We start from the raw sequence: 19,197 nt of genomic DNA on the forward strand, positions 1-19,197 counted from the left end.
ATGGAAAAGACAAATCTCACTGTTATCACAGAATTCATCCTCATTGGGCTTTCAGAAGTTCCAGAACTACAGATATTTCTGTTCTTCCTTTTTCTGATGATATACAGCATCACATTGGTGGGAAACTGGGGAATTCTGGTCATTGTCTGGATGTCACCTTCCCTTCATAGTCCCATGTACTTCTTTCTAGCTAACCTGTCATTTGTTGACATCTGCTACTCAACAACCATCACACCACAGAGCTTGAGCCATCTGCTGATGGAAAAGAAAACCATATCTCTTAAGGCGTGTGCTGCTCAGTTCTTTTCCTTTGCTGTTTTTGGGACAACAGAGTGCTTTCTACTTGCTGTAATGGCCTTTGACCGCCACACAGCTGTCTGCCACCCACTGCGTTACATGGCAATCATGAACCAGAGGGCTTGCCTTAAGCTCGTGGCCATATCCTATACTGGGGGTTTAGTAACCTCTGCTATCAACGCAGGATGCATCTTCAGACTTTCATTTTGTGGGCCCAATGTGATCCAGCATTTCTTCTGTGATGTACTACCACTTTTGAGACTTTCCTGCACTGCAATCTTCTTCAACAATATCCTAGTGTACACATTTTCATCCCTCATTACAGTCAGCACTGTCATGGTTATTATTGCCTCATATGTATCAATTATCTCAGCAGTGCTTAGAATCCGCTCAACAGAAGGGAGGCTTCAGGCTTTCTCTACTTGCGGCTCCCATTTTACATGTGTGCTGCTTTTCTATGGCACAGTCTTTTTCATATACTTGGGTTCAGTCTCAAGCGCGTCAAAAGATCGAGAACGAGTTGTTTCTGTATTTTACACCACAGTGATCCCCATGTTGAATCCCCTTATCTACAGTTTGAGGAACAGGGATGTAAAAGGTTCCCTTAAACGGATCATGGGATGTTGATCCTGAAACAACAGTGCTTCTGTATTCTTCGAAATTGGTGGAAATTGACTGGTTGTCTTTGCAACTCAATTGTTTCAGTCTCTCTCTTCAAAAAACCTATTTTTCAGTAATATGAGGACCAATATAAAGAATAGTTGCAGCATGAAGATGAGTACACAAAAAAATACAAAGGCACAATAGTGAATAAACACATTGACTATGGGAAAAGAGTTGGAGATTAATGAGACCATTAAGTTTGCTATGTATTTAATTTGTATACTTTTGTGGTTTTCAAGCAAAATTGAATAAAGGTTTTACTATTACTAGTACTACTGGTTGTCTTTGCAGCACAATTGTTTTAGTTTCTCTCTTATAACAACTTTTTTTGCAGTAATATGAGGATCAACGTAAAATAAATAAATAGGTGTAAAATGAAGATGAATATACACATTAATAAAAAAGCACAAGAGTGATTGAACACATAAAACTTGGGTACGAGTAGGTAAATAATGTGACCACCAGGTCAACTATTTGAGTGTAAACACCATGGGCCCGATACACAGAACTAACTCAAGACAAATTCCTAAACTTACTACTTTTGGTATTCACAGAAGTTAGGATTTTGTCTTAAGACAGACTTAAGACAGAATCCTAATTTAAGTCTGTCTTAAGTCTGTCTTAGGTCTGTCTTAAGACAAAATCCTAACTTCTGTGAATACCAAAAGTAGTAAGTTCAGGATTTTGTCTTAAGTTGATTCTGTGAATCGGGCCCCATAACTTTACCTACTTGCCATGCAAAGATATCACTTATTAAATGTAATAAGGTAACCCAGTGTTAGTCAATGGGAAAGATAGGCCTTCAAATAGTGATAAACAAATATAAGAGTTTTTCACTGCCAGAACATGTGAAACTTAAAACATTACCTGCTTATTAAAAACAATGCACCCTACCTTATGGGCTGTTTAGGTCTTACCTTAGGTGTGACTTACACGCATTAAAAAGGGAGTTTCAGGCCTTTGAAAAGGTTTAATATGCCATGTTAAAATGGCAGTTTAAAACTGCATGTCAGGTTGTCGTCCAAGCCCTGAGATATGTTTTAAACTGCTATTTTAAGTAGGTGGCCCAATGAGTGCTACAGGCTCACTAGTAGCACTTAATGTAGAGGCCCTAGGTACATGTAGTCACATAAACTAGAAAAAGTCCCTAATGCTAAGTGAAGGTTATGGGTGAGTCTGAAAATGTATAACAGTAGGTGTTAAACATAGAACCAAATGAAGGTTCCAACCAAGAAAATGAAAAATGTACCTGCTCTAGAAAGTAAGTGTATTAGCAGAAATATAAGAATAATTGGGTACAGATAGAGAAATTGAGGACGTATGTCTGCAAAGGTGGACAGGGGAAAGTCTGAAAAACTAATACCAAAGCCTACAAAAAAATCATCACATTCAAGGTAAGCTTTATCTCCGCAGTTCCCGCCATAATAAGAACCCCAAAAAATTAGTGTTCTAGATGTACTTGGTTTCAGCCCCCTTCTCATGGATAATACAATGACCTATTCTTCCATCATTGCTACCTTCATGATATGTCACAAAAGAGGACCCAGCTCCTCTGCTTCCCATCCTATGCAGGTGTTGAGAATGTTTGTCCGACAGATTAATTGCAACAAACATAACCTTCACACAATTAGTTAACAGAAAACAATTTTTAATAAGATAATTATGACTCTTGTGCCTGAAACAGAAAAAATGCGTGCACATCAAGCAAAAATACAATGTTGATTTTAAATTGTCGGGCACCTGGACCCACTCACACTTAGGGCCAGACTTCCCGGGGTCTGCTTTCCACACGTGACTGCCATCTTGAGGAGGAGGTAGGGTTAGCGCGTTAGTCCCTATCCCCAATAGCACCTAAAAGCAGAACTGGTGCGAGCGCGCACCTCAATGTCCTCCTGAGCTTCAGCTGGGAGAGACCAACGTTTTTAGGTATTCTGGGAAATTTGTTTTAACTTACTGATTCATTGTTCCCAGCATGACGCTGGTTTTAAAAACTATTTGTTTTGCGTATTTGCACAGTGCTTAGGGCCGGACTCCCCGGGGTCTGCTTTCCACACGCGACCGCCATCTTGAAGAGGAGGCAGGGTTTGCGCACTAGTCGCTCTCCCCAATAACACTTATAAACAGAACTGGCGAGAGTGTGCAGCGGAGGCGCAGAGTGGGTGCGCCGAAGGGGCACCTAAGGCAAGCCCGTCTGCGCCCATCCGCACACCGCCCGCACACAGCACCAGCCCCCCTGCCTGTTTAGATGTAGGACACTCCAGATTGGAGCCCTATTCAAGGGGTAAGCTACATAGCTTTAACAATTCTAAGCCCAAGCAGAACTGTATATGTATCATCCCCAGAACAGAGGTCCATCGGGGTGTTATAGTATGCCAGGGGTGTAAAACCATACTACCTGAATACCTCTTCCAATGAAGGATAGATGCTTTTAATAATCATAAAGCTCAGAAACAAGTCGGTCCTAAAGAGTTTAAATGTGTCATGCTAAATGCAATATCCTTGGTGAAACACAGCATTGACTGCGCCTCCTTATTAGAGGAAGTACAAATCAGAATTACTCTTATCACAGAGTCTTGGACGAACCAAGCATCTGGCCCAGACCTGGTTAAAGCTACACCACCCGATTATACGGTTCATACTTTAAATAGAACTCACAAAAAGGGAGGCGGACTAGCGGTCATTTATTTAAGGTCACTAAGCGCATCTTTTGTTAACTCCTCTATGGAGGACTGTGAAGCGTTGGACATCTGCTTCCATCTCTCACATCAATACACATTCAACGGGACCCTTATTTACAGGCCCACTGGTTCTAGGCATCGATTCCTGACTCAAGCATGCAATTTACTGGAAAGAAAATTAAGTGCCCATTCCTACACCATGCTAGGTGATTTTAATTTACACTTGGAAATTGATGCCAACCCCAATACATCCTGCCTGCTGGACCTTATGAACAGTGTAGACCTGAAGCAATGAGTCAAGGGGGCTATACTCAAGGCTGGGCATTTATTAGACGGGATCTTTACCAATAACACACAGCTGGAGTTTACAGATCTGCTCCCAGTGGTCTGGTCAGACCACAAGGCTGTGTGGTTTAAAGTGACCCTACCCCACAGGGATATGATGAAATTAACAATGAAGCCCACGTACTGTAGAGCCTGGAATAAAATAAAGACTAATGAACTCCTAGATCTTTTAACTTCTTCTTTGCCTCCTGTGCCCACGAATCTTGATATGGCTACTTTCACCTATAACAACTGGCTTGAATCAGCTGGTAATAAACATCTTCAGTAGGATTCCCACATCTCATTGAAGAGGATGAACACACTTCCTGGCCAGCACTCTGTCCCAGACATTAGTGATGATGGTGATGATGTTAATGTAATTACCAATGACCATGCCACACTTCGAGAACTCCTGTACTCCATTGGTACACAGTATCTGTACATTGGGAATGTCAGCAGGATAGTGGGTTTTCCACTTAAGCATGGGCGGAAAATCCGTTCCGCTCGCGGATTTTGCGGATTTTCGGTAAATTCGCAATCCGCGAACGCTCGCGAATTTACCGAAAATCCGCAAATCCGCACGCAGCGGATTTTTTTTCTTGGTGATACAATTTTGCGGCGTTCGGTGTAAGTTCGCAATTGCGAACATGTAGGTGCGGCGGGCAGCAACAATCTCGCACTCGCGAATTTACAAAAATTGCAATTCTGCACAAGAAATCTACTAGCAAGCAGCATAGACCTTCTGAAAATGATGATTTTTATCAGAATAACTCCTCAGGTTGACATTTGCCTGCACTTTTTTGGATTTGAGGCCTTTTGATTTTCTTTGGATAACTTTTGGATTAGAAATCAACTTTCTCATATAAGCTTGTTTGGGGCACTACAGTTGCTGTAATGCTGTTCTGCAGAAAAATGAGTTTTGCAATAGTGGAAGCATTCAGCAGGTTCAAAAGTTCAAACTCATCATTAGTAACCATTCCCTGTAGTGCTTCCTGACTGGTGCCCCTCCAGAGTTCAGTTGCTAGTTGCAACAATTGTATGAACCTGCTCTGACCCTCACAGCAGGCTCATAGAATAGCTACAAGTAGGCCACAAAGGTCCTGGAAAAAAAAATTGCACTGCAACAGAAAGCAAATTACAGATAAGGAAGCAGGTGCCATTCTGGAATTTTAAAACAGTGACACATTAATAAATCAACCCCAAATTAATTCATGTCAGTTGAAGCAGGCAGGTGTGCTTGCTTTTTCCCCCTATAATCTACAGTGATGATGAACCAGAGGGTGGCATTGATGTACCAGAGGGTGGCATGGGTGAAACAGAGGGTGGCAGGGGTGAAACAGAGGGTGCTGGGAACCTGCGATGATGAACCAGACTTAGAAACAACATAATCGTGACCGTTGCGAGCCGACATGTAAGTTCGCAATTGCGAACTGGTACAAAACCCTCGCGAACTGGAAGAAATCCTTGCGAACTGGCAGAAATCCTTGCGAACACAAAAAAAATCCGCAAATTCGCGAGAATTCGCGGATTTTGCGGATTGCGAGTTCGCAAATTCGCAAAATTCGCGAACGCCAGATTCTCAAAATAAGCCCATGCTTATCTCCACTCCCCCTGCTAACAACCAACAGGCACCACATGCCCCCCACTCAGACGCCTGGACTCTGAGGACTCATAGATAGCCTTCCAAAGTTTTGTGGTAGGAGTTCAGCAGTAGTTTGCAGATCAGGCATGGAAGGGGATGGAGACTGTGATGGCCACCCCAGGGGGTGTCTGTGGGTGCTTCAGTCCAAGTAAGGGTAACACTGCCACAATCTGAGGCACCTACTCTTTGCTCCTGTCTGTTATTGCCGGTGTCATGCGGCAAAGGCCTCAACAACTGCCCTGACATGGTGGCACCAGCGACGTTGCCATAGAGCTGGGGGTAATCAGAACCATCTTGGTGTCCATGGAGTATGGCTCCCACATGGCTGCCTACCACTGCAACATTGCTAATGTGTTGCAAAATCAGCAGATCCTCCTCACTGCAGTGATGCCTCGTGTGACCCAGATGAATGCTGCTGCCGGAATGGGATCCACATCTTCCACCCCTGATATGTGTGTTACTCCCTCAGCTGCCACATCTACAACACCACACTCACTGGAGACACTGCACACATCAAGGAGAAAGATGTGGATGGTACCTTTTTCCAGTGAAGAAGTGTTAGGTTGCATTCATCTGTGTCATATAACCAGTTTCTCCTTAGCCCTGTTTCACATGCCAAGGAACATCTGCTGTCACTGTCCTTATTTTGACTTCTCTCTGTTCACCATGACAATTTCTGGACTGTCAATGTGGCCTATCCTCCCTAACAACAGTTTGGTCATCCTCCTGACTGAATCATTCCTCTCCTCAACATGTCCATGACATGCCCCACATGGACTCTGCACATCCACTTGCTCTAACATCCTTTGGGGTTGTTGGCCAAATAATTTTATCTGTGAGCCCCTTCAACATTTGCACCTTGCATATGACAACCTGTCTGCCTAAGAATAAGGCTGACCATTGGCCCTTCTGAGAGGCAACTAAACCAACTAATTGCCAAAGAGACACATGTTTTGTGGAGTCCGGGACAATGCTAGGCAGTGACAGTGACACATATTTCGTTATCACTAGTTGTGTGATGACAGGCAAGTGCTTATTCAAGGTTACAACCAATAGGTTCAACTCATGCAGTCAATGTGAATGGTGAATAAAGTCACCCTACAAATACAGGGTCCTCCCATAACTACTGTAAGTATATAGCATAGGCCTGACAAGTAAACGGGGCAAGTGTGAGTGGCTAAGAGGAGGCCTTCAGTGTATGAGTACAAAAACAGATTAATTGTGCATATGATTTTGACCATAACATCCCCTTAACTTATGCTGCATTATCAACCCACACTCAGATATTGTATGTGAGCACATGATTAGTACTGTGCCTAAATTCAATCATGATTGCCTGGTCCCTTGCTCAACAATGTCTAATTGCAAGATGATGTAAAGTCATGGCTAGCCTAGCATATTCCTGTCTAAAGGTAAGACACCTACTCACACATGTTGCCTTATACTGCTAGCAAAGACATATGTATGTACAATACTATCCCTGAGCACACATTGTAACTCCCACACAGTAAATCATGATGTAGACCTGTATGTAGCAAACAATGTCAGTAGAAAAGTTAAATAAAACATAACTATCTACCTTATACTAACTAGCTATCCTAAACCTATCCCATACTATCTTAGCCCACCTACTTTCTAAACTATTTAACTCAGCTTACTCTACACATTGGGCACAACATGACAAACATCAATCCCCACACTCCCCTAAGATAGTTCTTCATGCAAGGACAACATAAATTACATCTAAACCTCAACTACCTACACATAGATACCTAAACAGTTTTATTTTTTTTAAAACTACATATAAAACAGGTGGACATCATAGTGAATGTTTCAGCTTATTATAACGTCATACTTAAACAGACAATTCCAGCAACAATTACACACCTTCTATGCGATTCTCTCCATCTATATGTTGTGTAGACTGCTGAACACATAGTTATTGGACATTTCAAAGAGACATGTGATTCTGTATCGTCATTTCACCTTCCCGGGGGAGGCACTCTATTTGCACACTGTCTCAGGGGACCTGAACCTAGGTTATGTGTAAATGTGTGAATAGTCATTGGTGTTGAATGGGACAGGCCACAACAAAGCCAATGGTAGACATCATTAATGTAGGGTGAATGAATGTTGCACTTTGGTGTGGCTTGCTCTCCTAATCATAACAACGAAAGAGTGTGCTTTATCTTAGTAAAGAGCAAGCATGAAGAATCAAACTGGATTCCTTAAAAAGCATAAAGAATCACACTGGATTCTTTAAAAAGCCCTCACTCACCAACCTAGTTGGTGACATGCTTCATCATTGGCTCCAACCAGGAAGACCGAATGTCCCCCTGGTGTGCTTTAACGCTGGGAATACTGCGGAGTGGGTTTTATTTGAGTGATTGGTGAAAGTGCTAAGTGTAATGGATTAAAACTGTCTAGATTGTGTTAAAAAATGTTTGTTATTAGGTGGTCAATCTAAGATGAATGAAAGCAGAACGAGGGATGTGTGTGCGGGGTAAATTGATCAGCTACATCCCACTGTCCATGGTCAACATGTTTCTGTCTATATGGTGTTGATAGCCAGGCATTCTTCAGGACAAAAGTGTGGACCTCTGCGGTGGCTTGCTTTATTGCATACCAATGAAGCAATGCAATGTCATGAAGACAGACTTTGTTTTGCCACATTGATGTGATTTGGGAAACTGCTCCACCTGAACCTCATGAATAGTGATTGTCTATCAAAATAGTTCTCTTAAACTTGTGCCTTACAGTGTCATATGCGGTGTTGACATGTGTGATTTGTAGGACTATGTTGCTCATAGGCCATGTAGTATGGAATAAGCATGTATGCCCACCCCAATTACGTGTGCACTGTCTCATTCAACCCAAAACTGATATGTCAACGGATTCCTACATAATTGACTGCCATATGGTCCGCTATGTGCTTGAGGTGCATTTAACAACCAGAAGGCCATACTCGTAGGACACACTCTTGAAACGTTCATTGATGGCAGAATGCTAGAAGAAGACTGAGTCCTTCGCACTGCCTAGGTACTTGGCAAGGACGTTGATTAAAAGACCCAGATGGTCCACGATTGTCTGCACGTTCATGGAATAGGTGTGCTTCCTTTTGTGGTAGATATGGGATGTTGCTGCTGGAGGCACAAGTTTCATGTGTGTGCATGTAGGAATCCTACAATAACATAGAAGCCTGCACTGTTTTGGGGCAGTGGAGGTACTGGGGCCTGAGACTTATGATGGCATCCAGGACGGGAGGGACCTGGAGAAGGATGCCTGGGATAATCCTGCCACTCTGGCTATGGTGGCTTGAAAAGCTTGGCCTGCAGAGGGATGTTGGTGCAGTGCTGCGTAGTTTGCTGCAGTCTCAGCACAATCTGGTGCAGAAGGTATACAATCAGCGTTTGCCTGAGCCTGTAATGGGCTATGACCTCCTCCTCCCTGAGGTCAATAGGGCTTCCCCTCGGGCCGTATGTCCGCTCCATTCTCTTGTGCAGCCTCCAGGCTGGTGGTAGTGGTAGTGTTATCTGTGGTGCTCCTAGCTTCAATAGCAGTAGATCCATGGTGTAGTTGAGCTTGCCAAATTGCTTTGGGTCCGTTCTGCTTTTCTACTAGTGCGTTGCATAATTTTTAAAACTATATTTTCCTTAGCAGTAAAAAACTAATGCTGATGGGACTTAGCAACAGTTTTTGAAAAGTAGCGCTATTTCTAAAAATCCTGATAGATATGACGGCATCAGTTTTGGGAGTGTTTTGTGAGGGAATGCCTACCATGCCTTTCATTTTCTGAAAAAGCAGCGAGCAAAACTGGTGCAGAATAATATGGGCACTAGCAGTGTAAAAGTGACGCTAATATTGTAAATATGGCGCTAAAAATACCCTGCAGCAGCATCAAAAAAGTGATGCTGTGGCAGGGTTAACTTCTTGTAAACCCACCACCCAGGGCCACTACTATTTAGAAAAGAGGAAAAGTCCCTTTCTCTAAGCCAATATTGGCCCCAGGGACCCCATCCCTGGGGCTGGCTGACATACTGTGTCCTGGAGAGGCCAACCCCAGGACACAGCAGTTTTCCTGCCTGCACCATTGCAAGCAGGGAAACTTGTGTTTGCTCTCATCTGGCTAGAGCATTTTCAAATCTCCCACCAAAGATGAGAAAAGACCAAATCTGCGTCCAGTGGTAAGGGAGCTTTAAAACTCCTCCCCACCTGCTGGGAGCAAACTTTTGGAGGCATATTCACAAGAAAGTGGCAAACGTGTCATTAAGCAAAGAAGGCTAACGACACTTTAGAAATGCAGGGCTGCGCCATATTTACCCAAATGCAGTGCAGCCCAGCTTTTTCCCCTGCTCTAGTGCTACATTTAGCTGCCTAGCGCCAACGGAGGCAGCCTTCCTCCATAGTGCAAGGTTGCCTGTGTTGAGGGGAAGATTATTTATGTGAAGGAAGGTCCCCCTTCTGCCACATAAACAATCTTTAAATGCTGTTGTGTAACTTCTATGTGTGCTACTTAGCGCAGCACACATAAAAGTTGCAAAACCGCATTTTCTAAAGGATTGTTTATATGCGGGAAAGGGCGGCATACATGGAAATTGCAAAAACGAGGAGAAATAAAGCATGTCTCCTATTTACCCGGCTCTTGTAAATAAGGGGCAGCATCAAAATTAATGTGTGTTGTGTTGGAACGCCCACCCCAACACACATTGCCCACCCCTTTCACTTAGCGTGAAACGGTGCCTTATTTACAAGGCAGCATTAAGCCATGTTAAGTGGCTTAACTCTGCATTGCAAATAAGGTAAAGCTCCTAATGCCACCACAACGTCACTAAAAGTGACATTGTGGTGGTGATAGGGGCTTGAAAATATGCCCCTAGATTTATTCTGATAGGAGAAAAGAAAGAAAGTAGGCAAAAAACAAGAATATAAGACAGAAAGAAGCGAAGAAAGAAGGAAAGAAAGAAAGAAAGAAAGAAAGAAAGAAAAGAAAGAAAGAAAGAAAGAAAGAAAGAAAGAAAGAAAGAAAGAAAGAAAAAAAGAAAAGAAAGAAAGAAAGAAAGAAAGAAAGAAAGAAAAGAAAGAAAGAAAGAAAGAAAGAAAGAAAAAAAGAAAGAAAGAAAGAAAAAAGAAAGAAAAAAAGAAAGACAGAAAGAAAGAAAGAAAGGAAAGAAAGAAAGAAAGAAAGAAAGAAAGAAAGAAAGAAAGAAAGAAAGAAAGAAAGAAAGAAAGAAAGAAAGAAAGAAAGAAAGAATGAGGTAAACACCACAAAAAGAATTTACAATAGCCTTGCCAGGATATGGGATCTGATAAAGTTGGAATGTGCTATCCTGTAATCAGGTTATAAATAAAGTGAACGCTAAAGCAATAATAAAGTAAAAACAAAAAACACTGGTACTGGTGGGAACTATCTGGTGTTCAGATCTACTCCTTGTGAGAGAGCAAACTTCAGTCACTCAACCTGAAGTCAAACAGCGTCTTAAGTAGGCTGACCCATGCCACATGCTATGTGCTGTAGTGGACCAAAGCAAACTGGGAAGGACACACCAAAACAACGCGTGAAGAGATGTGGCTGCAAGTCCCTTTATATAAGAATATTATGCATATTATAGTAAAATCATATGGTTCTGGCTAAGGCCAGACCTAAAAACATGTTTCATGGTAATGGCTGTTCCTAAGAGCCACACCTAATATTAGTTATAGTAGAGCAGAACCATAAAGACAGAGCTGAAAGGAGTAAACAATAGGATAGCAAAGGAGAAGAAACACATTGCACTGAGTAAAATCTTAGGAACAGCATACCTGCAGCTTTCGGTCAGACAGAAGCATCAATGTCTGCTCTCCAGCTCCAAGGGGCATATTATTAAGGGGCATTTCGCAGCTTTTTTGGCTTTAAAAGCCACAAAAGTGGAAAAAATAACATCGCCCTATTTACTAGGCGGCGCTAACATGCATTAGCGCAAGTTAGCAGCCGGATCCTAATACCTCGCCTCGCATCTCCAATGAGATGCAAAGTAGGTGTTCTCAGAGGCAAAGTAGGCGTTCCCATGAATATACAACGTAGAAGAGGGAGCCACCACAACAGCATTGTATTTACAAGGTGGCACTGGATTTGAGGAGCGGTATAAAAACTCCTGCTAACCGCGGATATCATCGATAATTTACGTCTTCAAAATTCTCGACTTTGCCATGTGCATAATGGGTGGTGGATAATAAGGTTACATCCACTTCTCCCTATTTACAACATTTTCTTGAGCCCAGTTCTCACGTTGCTGGTTTTCATGCGATATCGATGGAAATCGCCGTATATCGCCGGATTTCACATCGCCTGTTGGGAAATCGTTGCTAACATTGCGATGTAATCTGGCTATATACGGCGATAAAGAGAAACGAGCTAGACGCGTTTAGCGATATTTATTGCTCATTGTTGATAATATGCCCCCAATTTCTGAGATAAGGGGAGGTAGGGTTACTTTTCTGCCCTTTTGTCAGCTTCACAAATGATTCTCGTTATAGCCTGTGATGACCTCCTCAATATATCTGTTGCCTTTAAACACAGAACACACAAGTCTGGGTGAGGCTCAGAAAACAGCTTTCGTGACACAACCAAACATGATGCACAAAAGACTCTGGGGCAGATTTACAAGCCCCTTGCGCCCCTTTTACGCCGCCGTTGTGTCACTTTTGTGACGTAGCTGTGGCAAAAAAGTTGGGCCATGGTGCGGGGTACTTACAACGTGACGCATCTGGGAGATGCATCACGTTGTAAAGCGGTGCGCCAGAAGGAGGCGTTCCTGTGCGGGGGGGTGCAGGGGGGGGCGTTCCGGTCCAGGAACACCTCCTAAAAGGGGCTGATTGAAATCTACAAGATTTCACTCAGTCATTTTTGGGCCCATGCTGTTGCAAAAACCTCTGCCTGCTTGAAGCAGCCTTAAGGATTGACGCAGCATTGTATGAATAGGGCCCCCCAGACCATTGCTGGAGCTGCGTCGCACTTGCGACGCAACTCCAGCAATGCACCGCTTTTACGGCACAGATGCGTCACGCATCTGTGCCGTTTTTGCCCCATGGTGCGCCACATTGTAAATGCGGCGCATCCATGATGGCGGAGCTGTGGCGCACAATAACTGGCGCATCCCTGCTGATATGCAGGGATGCGCTAGTTATTGTATATCTGCCCCTCCTGGCCTAATTCACAAAGGGCCTCTGCATTCTTGGCGGAGGCCCGCAGTCGTAGCGGGGCCCAACACTGCAGTTATTCACTGCAGAGGTCCTGCGACAAGTGCAGGGCCCTGTAATGAGTACAGGCACCCCGCAACGACAGGGCGGACTCCAGCATGAGTGCAGAGGCCATTTGTGAATCGGGTCCTCTGTCTATCTGCCTGTTACATTTAGTGGGCGGGGCTAGTCAGAGGGAAAAGAAATTATTTAATTTTCTCTCATCATTGTCCGTCGAAATCCTCCCCCACATGGCCCCACCGGTATTCCCTGCACAGGCCGCGGCTTAGAGTCAGGGGCCCTGGAGTGACATACACTGCCCAGCTCCATCACCCCGTCGATCCTTGATAGGCACTGGCTGCTCTGTGCAGGCTCGCCTACCACTGTAAATCCACTCCTTGTGCAAAGAAAACAGTCTTTCGGTAAATTGCATGGACTTATGGAATATTGCTTACACAAGTAACTGTAACAGGGGGGGGCGTGGCTTACACGCCGGCGTGTGATGGCGCTGCCTTCGTGAGCTCCGTGACGACGTGGGAATCCCGACTGTTTTTCTGGTGTTTTCCCTGCACACGGAGACCGGCAAAAGCCTTTCCTGCACGGCGGAACATGGTCCCCGTGTATTGCGAGCAGCTGCGACGCCCGTAATTGCCGCTTTAACATCATTTTACCGCTGCTTCTTTTTCACCCACTACGGGACGCGGGCGGCCGCCATTTTGTGCCGCCGCGCTCGTGTCCCGTTTTCTGGCATCTCTAACACCGTGTCAGCTTGTCTGCTGCATCCACAGCTCATGTTATGACAAGGTATGTGCCAAGAGCTGCGCACCATGCTTTCATTGCATTTTCTTGACTGTTGGCGCCAGAGTTCTCCTCAGCACCTTTACTCCTACTAACAATACTTCTCGGCGGCCATTTTGTGGTGCTCTCTGCGCAATGCTCCAAACCTTCCTTTTTTATGCTAATTAATCCTTCGTGGAACACCGAATAATTCTCTTGGGTCCCACATTCCATGGACGCTCTGCTGTTTATTTGCTACCATATTCCTGGATGGTTTTCTGGCTACGCATAACAGTGAGTTTTACTACTTCTCGACGCCTGTCTTGAAGGTTTGAGGTATTGCTTCTCCAGTGCTACTTGTCACCTCTTCTAGGACCTCTTTTTTCCAGTACTTCTTATACCTCTACATATAGGGTCTCAAAACTTTTACTTTTGCGGTGTGGTTTCCATTCCTGCGGTCCTCCTAGTATGCCCCTCTGTTGGCATCATGTCTCAGGACGCAGGCCATGCGAGAGCGTCTGTCACCGGAACCAAACCAAAACGCCCTAAGAATGACCCTCCATCTCCAATTCGCACCTCTCAGAACCCCGTGCTGGATTCCATTTTAGAAGAGGTTCGTGGCCTACAACCTTTCATGGTGGCAACTAATGAGAAGCTAAAACAGATAGAAGACAGATGGGTCGTCATGGAAAACAAAGTCCTGCAACTAGAACAACGCGTCAGTGACGTCCAGGATGTCTCTACAAAAATTCCTATTCTTGAAAAGGAGATACAGCAGTTGAAACTTCACACAGAGGACCTTGAAAACCATAACAGACGGAATAACCTCCGTATTTATGGTGTTCCGGAGTCCCTTGGGGAGGGCGATATGGTGTCCTTCATCCGCAAATTCCTCTACGAACTTTTGGAACTCCAACCAGAATCTACCCCTCTAAACATACAGCGTGCTCATCGTTTGGGACGACCAACGTCTAACCCGGCCAAACCCAGAGGTATTATCCTGCTTTTTCTGGAATTCACTGAATTGATGACTGTTCTCAAAGCTGCGAGAGCAAAACGTCGCCTCATTTGGTCGGGCCACAACATCTTCATAGCCCAGGATTTATCGAATGCTACGAATGCACGTCGCAAGGAGTTCCTCAATCTTCGTCCACGTATGAGGGAACTAAGCATCCAATATGGAATCCTACATCCTTGTCTCTGCAAAATAACCCACAATGGTCGTTCCCGTACCTTTGATGATCCACAGAAACTTCGAGAGTATCTACAAACCGTCTCTACTTCCACGATGGACACTAATGACTGAAAATAACTCTTCTCTATTTTCTGCATTCACTTTTCTTCTGTATTGACGACTGTTGTGGCCTTGTCCCGGTCTCTTTCTTGTCATTATTTGCTACGACTGTTCTTCTTGTTGATTATATCCTTTCTATATTCCCGCGTTTTCCTCGCTCTGTAGGGTAGGTGCCCGCGTTGGCGTCTCCATGCTTCAACTATCTAGGTATTCTCTTTTTTCTCAGATCTGGCGTCTTTGCCTTGATCTGTTTCTTATCTATTTCCTTCTTTTTCTTTCCTTTCTTTTTCTTCCTCTTTTTACAGGCCATTCATGTTTATCTCTTGCTCATTTATATTTCGTGCTCTTCTTTATGTCACTTATTTCCTTTCTTATTGCTAACTCCAGTACTCTTCATTGTTCCTGCTCGCTTTTCCTATTGACTGTGATGCTCCCTCGTCTATTCTTTCCCTATATTTACCCGATTTGTATTGCCTTTGTTTATATTTCGTATTTGATTCTCATTTCTAACATGTTTGTCTTCATTGTCTCTCCTCATAGTTCCCTACCTGCAGTGTATTGGACCCAGTTGTTACCCTCCTCCCTTGCCTTCCATCATGTGTAACTTTGTAACGTGGAATGTTCGTGGTCTCGGCAACCCTGTTAAACGTCAAAAGGTATTGTCCCATTTATCCAAGTTAAATGCTCAGATTGCTTTTCTCCAAGAAACGCATTGTACAGATGTTGAATCACTGAAACTTAAGAGGGCATGGGTGGGTCAAGTTGTATTTTCTCCTGCTATTGATAAAAAAGGAGGTGTTGCTATATTATTTCGTAAAGGTTTGGATGTTCAAATTCTATCTTCTCAATCGGATGTTGAAGGTCGTTGGGTTATGTCAAAAGTGACTATACAAAACAAAACTATGGTGCTCCTAAATATTTATGGCCCTGTCCGTCCAGACCCTAAATTTTGGACTGATATCAAAATCCTCATTTCCTCCATTGACTGCCCTAACATTGTATTAGCTGGAGATCTTAACCAATGGTTAGACCCCTTTTCAGATAGACTATCTTCCTCCAAATTCCAACCTGATAAGACACATAAATCCTTCCAATCTGCCATTGCCTCCCGTCCCCTCTTCGATGTGTGGAAAACATGTAATCCAAACTCACTCGAATATACATTCTACTCTAATGTTCACCACACCAGGTCCAGAAATGATTATATTCTAGTCAGCAAATCCCTTCTCCCTGCGATTCAGAAATCTGAAATTGGTTCTATTTTTCTTTCAGATCATGCACCTGTATATGCCACTTTTGACCTGGCCCAAACCTCCTCCTCTTTCAATCGTTGGAAATTTAACACTTTCCTTCTCTCTGATTCTGTATTTATGTCTAAAGTTAAAGGTTTCATTTCTGAATACTTTTCCCTCAATTTACCCCAAGACACGTCAGTTTCAAATAATTGGGATGCCTTTAAAGCTGCACTACGAGGTTTCACAATCTCTTATGTATCTAGGAAAAAGAAACTCAACCGTGACAAATACACCGCCCAACTTTCCAACATTAAGACCCTAGAACACTCTTACTTCTCGTCCAAGAATCCCGACGCTCTCCTCCAACTTATCAAAGCCAAATCTGAACTTAATCAAATTGCCACAGTTGAAGCTTGCAACACCCTCCTGAAGGTTAAATCTAAATTTCATGGGGGTCAGAATAAAGCGGGGAAAATGTTAGCAAACTATCTCAAAATTAAATCTGAGCGAAAATCAATTGGCTCTGTTCTCAATGAGGTAACCAATACAGCGGTTTCCTCAGATGAGGATATTGCATAGGTTTTTCATAACTATTATAAACTCCTGTATACTGAGGATACACACCCTGATGATGATGATCTCTCCCGTTTCTTCAAAGACCTTCCTCCTCCCCCATCTCTCCCTACCGAATTCCACCAACTAGAATCTGAAATTACCCCACAGAAAATTCTCAAGGCAATTACCTCCCTCAAGAAAGCGAAAGCCCCTGGTCCAGATGGTCTCCCAATTGAACTTTACGCCAACATGCATTCAATTTTTGTCCCCAATCTTTTACAACTTTTTAACTCCTTTATTGCAAATGCTAAAGCATCTGGCTCATTTTTGGACGCCCTAATAATCATAATCCCCAAACCTGACAAAGACCATTCCCTGTGTAAAAATTACCGTCCCATCTCCCTTATTAATTACGATTGTAAAATTTTTGCCAAAATTTTAGCGGCCCGCCTCGAATCCCTTATTCCTCTTCTAATCACAACCGATCAAGTTGGATTTGTGAAAGGTAGACTTGCAGCTGACAATGCCCGTGTTTTTGCCAATATTATTTCCCACAGTAATCGATTCAAAGCCCCTCTCGCTGCCCTATCCCTAGACGCTGAGAAAGCGTTTGACCGAATTAATTGGAAATTCATGTTTAAAGCATTACATTGGTTTGGGTTTGGTCACCACTTCATTTCCTTGGTTAAACTACTTTATTCTGCTCCCCGTGCTAGTGTTTTTGTTAATAATCAATTCTCAAAATGTTTCCCCTTATCCAGAGGAACGAGACAAGGCTGTCCTCTTTCCCCTTTACTCTTTATTCTTTGTCTTGAACCCTTCCTCATTAAAATCCGCTCTAACCCCTTAATTCAGGGGTTCAAACAGTCATCGATTGAAACAAAAATTTCGGCCTATGCCGATGATGTCCTGGTCTACATGGATAACCCTGTCTCTTCCCTTCCTCCATTTTTAGAAGAAGCCCGCTTATACTCCTCTGGTTCTGGTTATAAACTTAATCTCTCTAAAACGGAGGTCCTGCCCCTCAACTCATCTTGCTATCAATATATGTTTGCATCAACTGATTTTGCATGGTGTCCCTCCAAGATCAAATACCTGGGTATTTGGTTCTCCTCTACCCTGCGTGACACACTCAAACTGACCTTTACCTCCCTTACTCAAAAAATTCAATCGCTCCTTCAATTATGGTCTCCTCTTTTCCTTTCATGGTGGGGTCGTTTAGATACCATCAAAATGATGATTTCCCCACATATTTTATACACTGTATCCATGCTCCCTGTGAAAATCCCTAAATTGTACTTTAATCGGTTGAACTCAATCTGCTCCAAATTTCTGTGGAATAATAAACGACCTCGCATTGCCTTACATAAACTTATACGCCCAAAATCTGAAGGTGGGTTCCGCTTCCCTGATCATACCACTCTGCCTTTTTATTAAAACAAGCCTTCTCATTGGCGTTCGATTTCAATGATACCCCTCTACCCAGATGGATTGCTGTCGAAAGGTCCTTGTTAAAGGATTTTACTTTCCAACAATCCCTTTTCATGTCAAATTGTTCGTTCTTGACTACACACCCTGTACTGAAATACTCACATACTCTACTTCACAATATATTCTCGAAAGACTCATCCCCCCTACAAACTTTTCTTTCCTCTAGCGTATGGTATAACAAACATCTTAAGTACAAGGGTAAATCTTTCTATTTCAAGTACTGGAAAGAAAAGGATATTATGTTTGTGTACCAATTTTTTTCCGGTTCATCCATTATTCCATTTGATGTAATGCAAACTGAGTTTGATTTACCTGCACATTTTCGCAAAGAATTTGACATTATTACTTCTGCCATTTTGTCTCACCTATCTACCCTTCCTACTTTTGATCTTCTTCCTTCCCTTACTCCTTCCACTCCTCTTTATCTTATGTTTACTCAACAAATACCCAAAGCTGCTCTAATTTATAAACTGTTATTAGATAATGTTAGCCCTAGGCCTAAAACCGTTACTGAAACTGTTTGGGAAACTGATTTATCTTTCTCGTTATCTGTTGATGTTTGGGATCACTTATGGTCTAAACTGTTTAAGACTTCAATTTCGGCCCGTATTACTCAGTCACTTTTTTTTCTTTACCATAGAGCTCTTATTACCCCCGTAAGCATAACAAAATTCTCCCCTTCCTCCTCACCCCTTTGTTGGTCCTGTTCCTCTCACCCAGGCACACTCAAACACCTCTTATTTGATTGCCCACCAGTTCTTACTTTTTGGAACTCAGTTTGGAAATATTGCATGCGTATTTTTCATTTCTCTGAACCATTTTCATTGATGCATGTTTTTTTAGGTTCCCTATCTGATGTTTTGGACTTACATTCGCATAACGCTAAATTGTTTGATCTTCTCATTGCAACTGCTTTCAAAGTAATTTTATCTTGCTGGAAGGATAACTCTAAATTGTCTATGCATACATGGTGGAATTTTGTATGTGATGAGCACAGAATTACAATTGCTTCTTCTTCTTCTGTCG

General features: G+C 43.1%; 1 protein-coding gene across 1 annotated transcript; it reads left to right on the forward strand.

Annotated features, from left to right (window-relative positions):
• On the forward strand, positions 1–924 carry LOC147735081 (olfactory receptor 5AP2-like). The gene has a single exon (XM_086952606.1). The coding sequence runs from the start codon at positions 1–3 to the stop codon at positions 922–924; it is 924 nt and encodes a 307-aa protein (XP_086808732.1).
• Positions 925–19,197: the final 18,273 nt, after the last annotated feature.

This window comes from Lissotriton vulgaris, chromosome 1_2 (assembly GCF_964263255.1).
Source record: "Lissotriton vulgaris chromosome 1_2, aLisVul1.2, whole genome shotgun sequence".
Lineage (NCBI taxonomy): Eukaryota > Metazoa > Chordata > Amphibia > Caudata > Salamandridae > Lissotriton > Lissotriton vulgaris.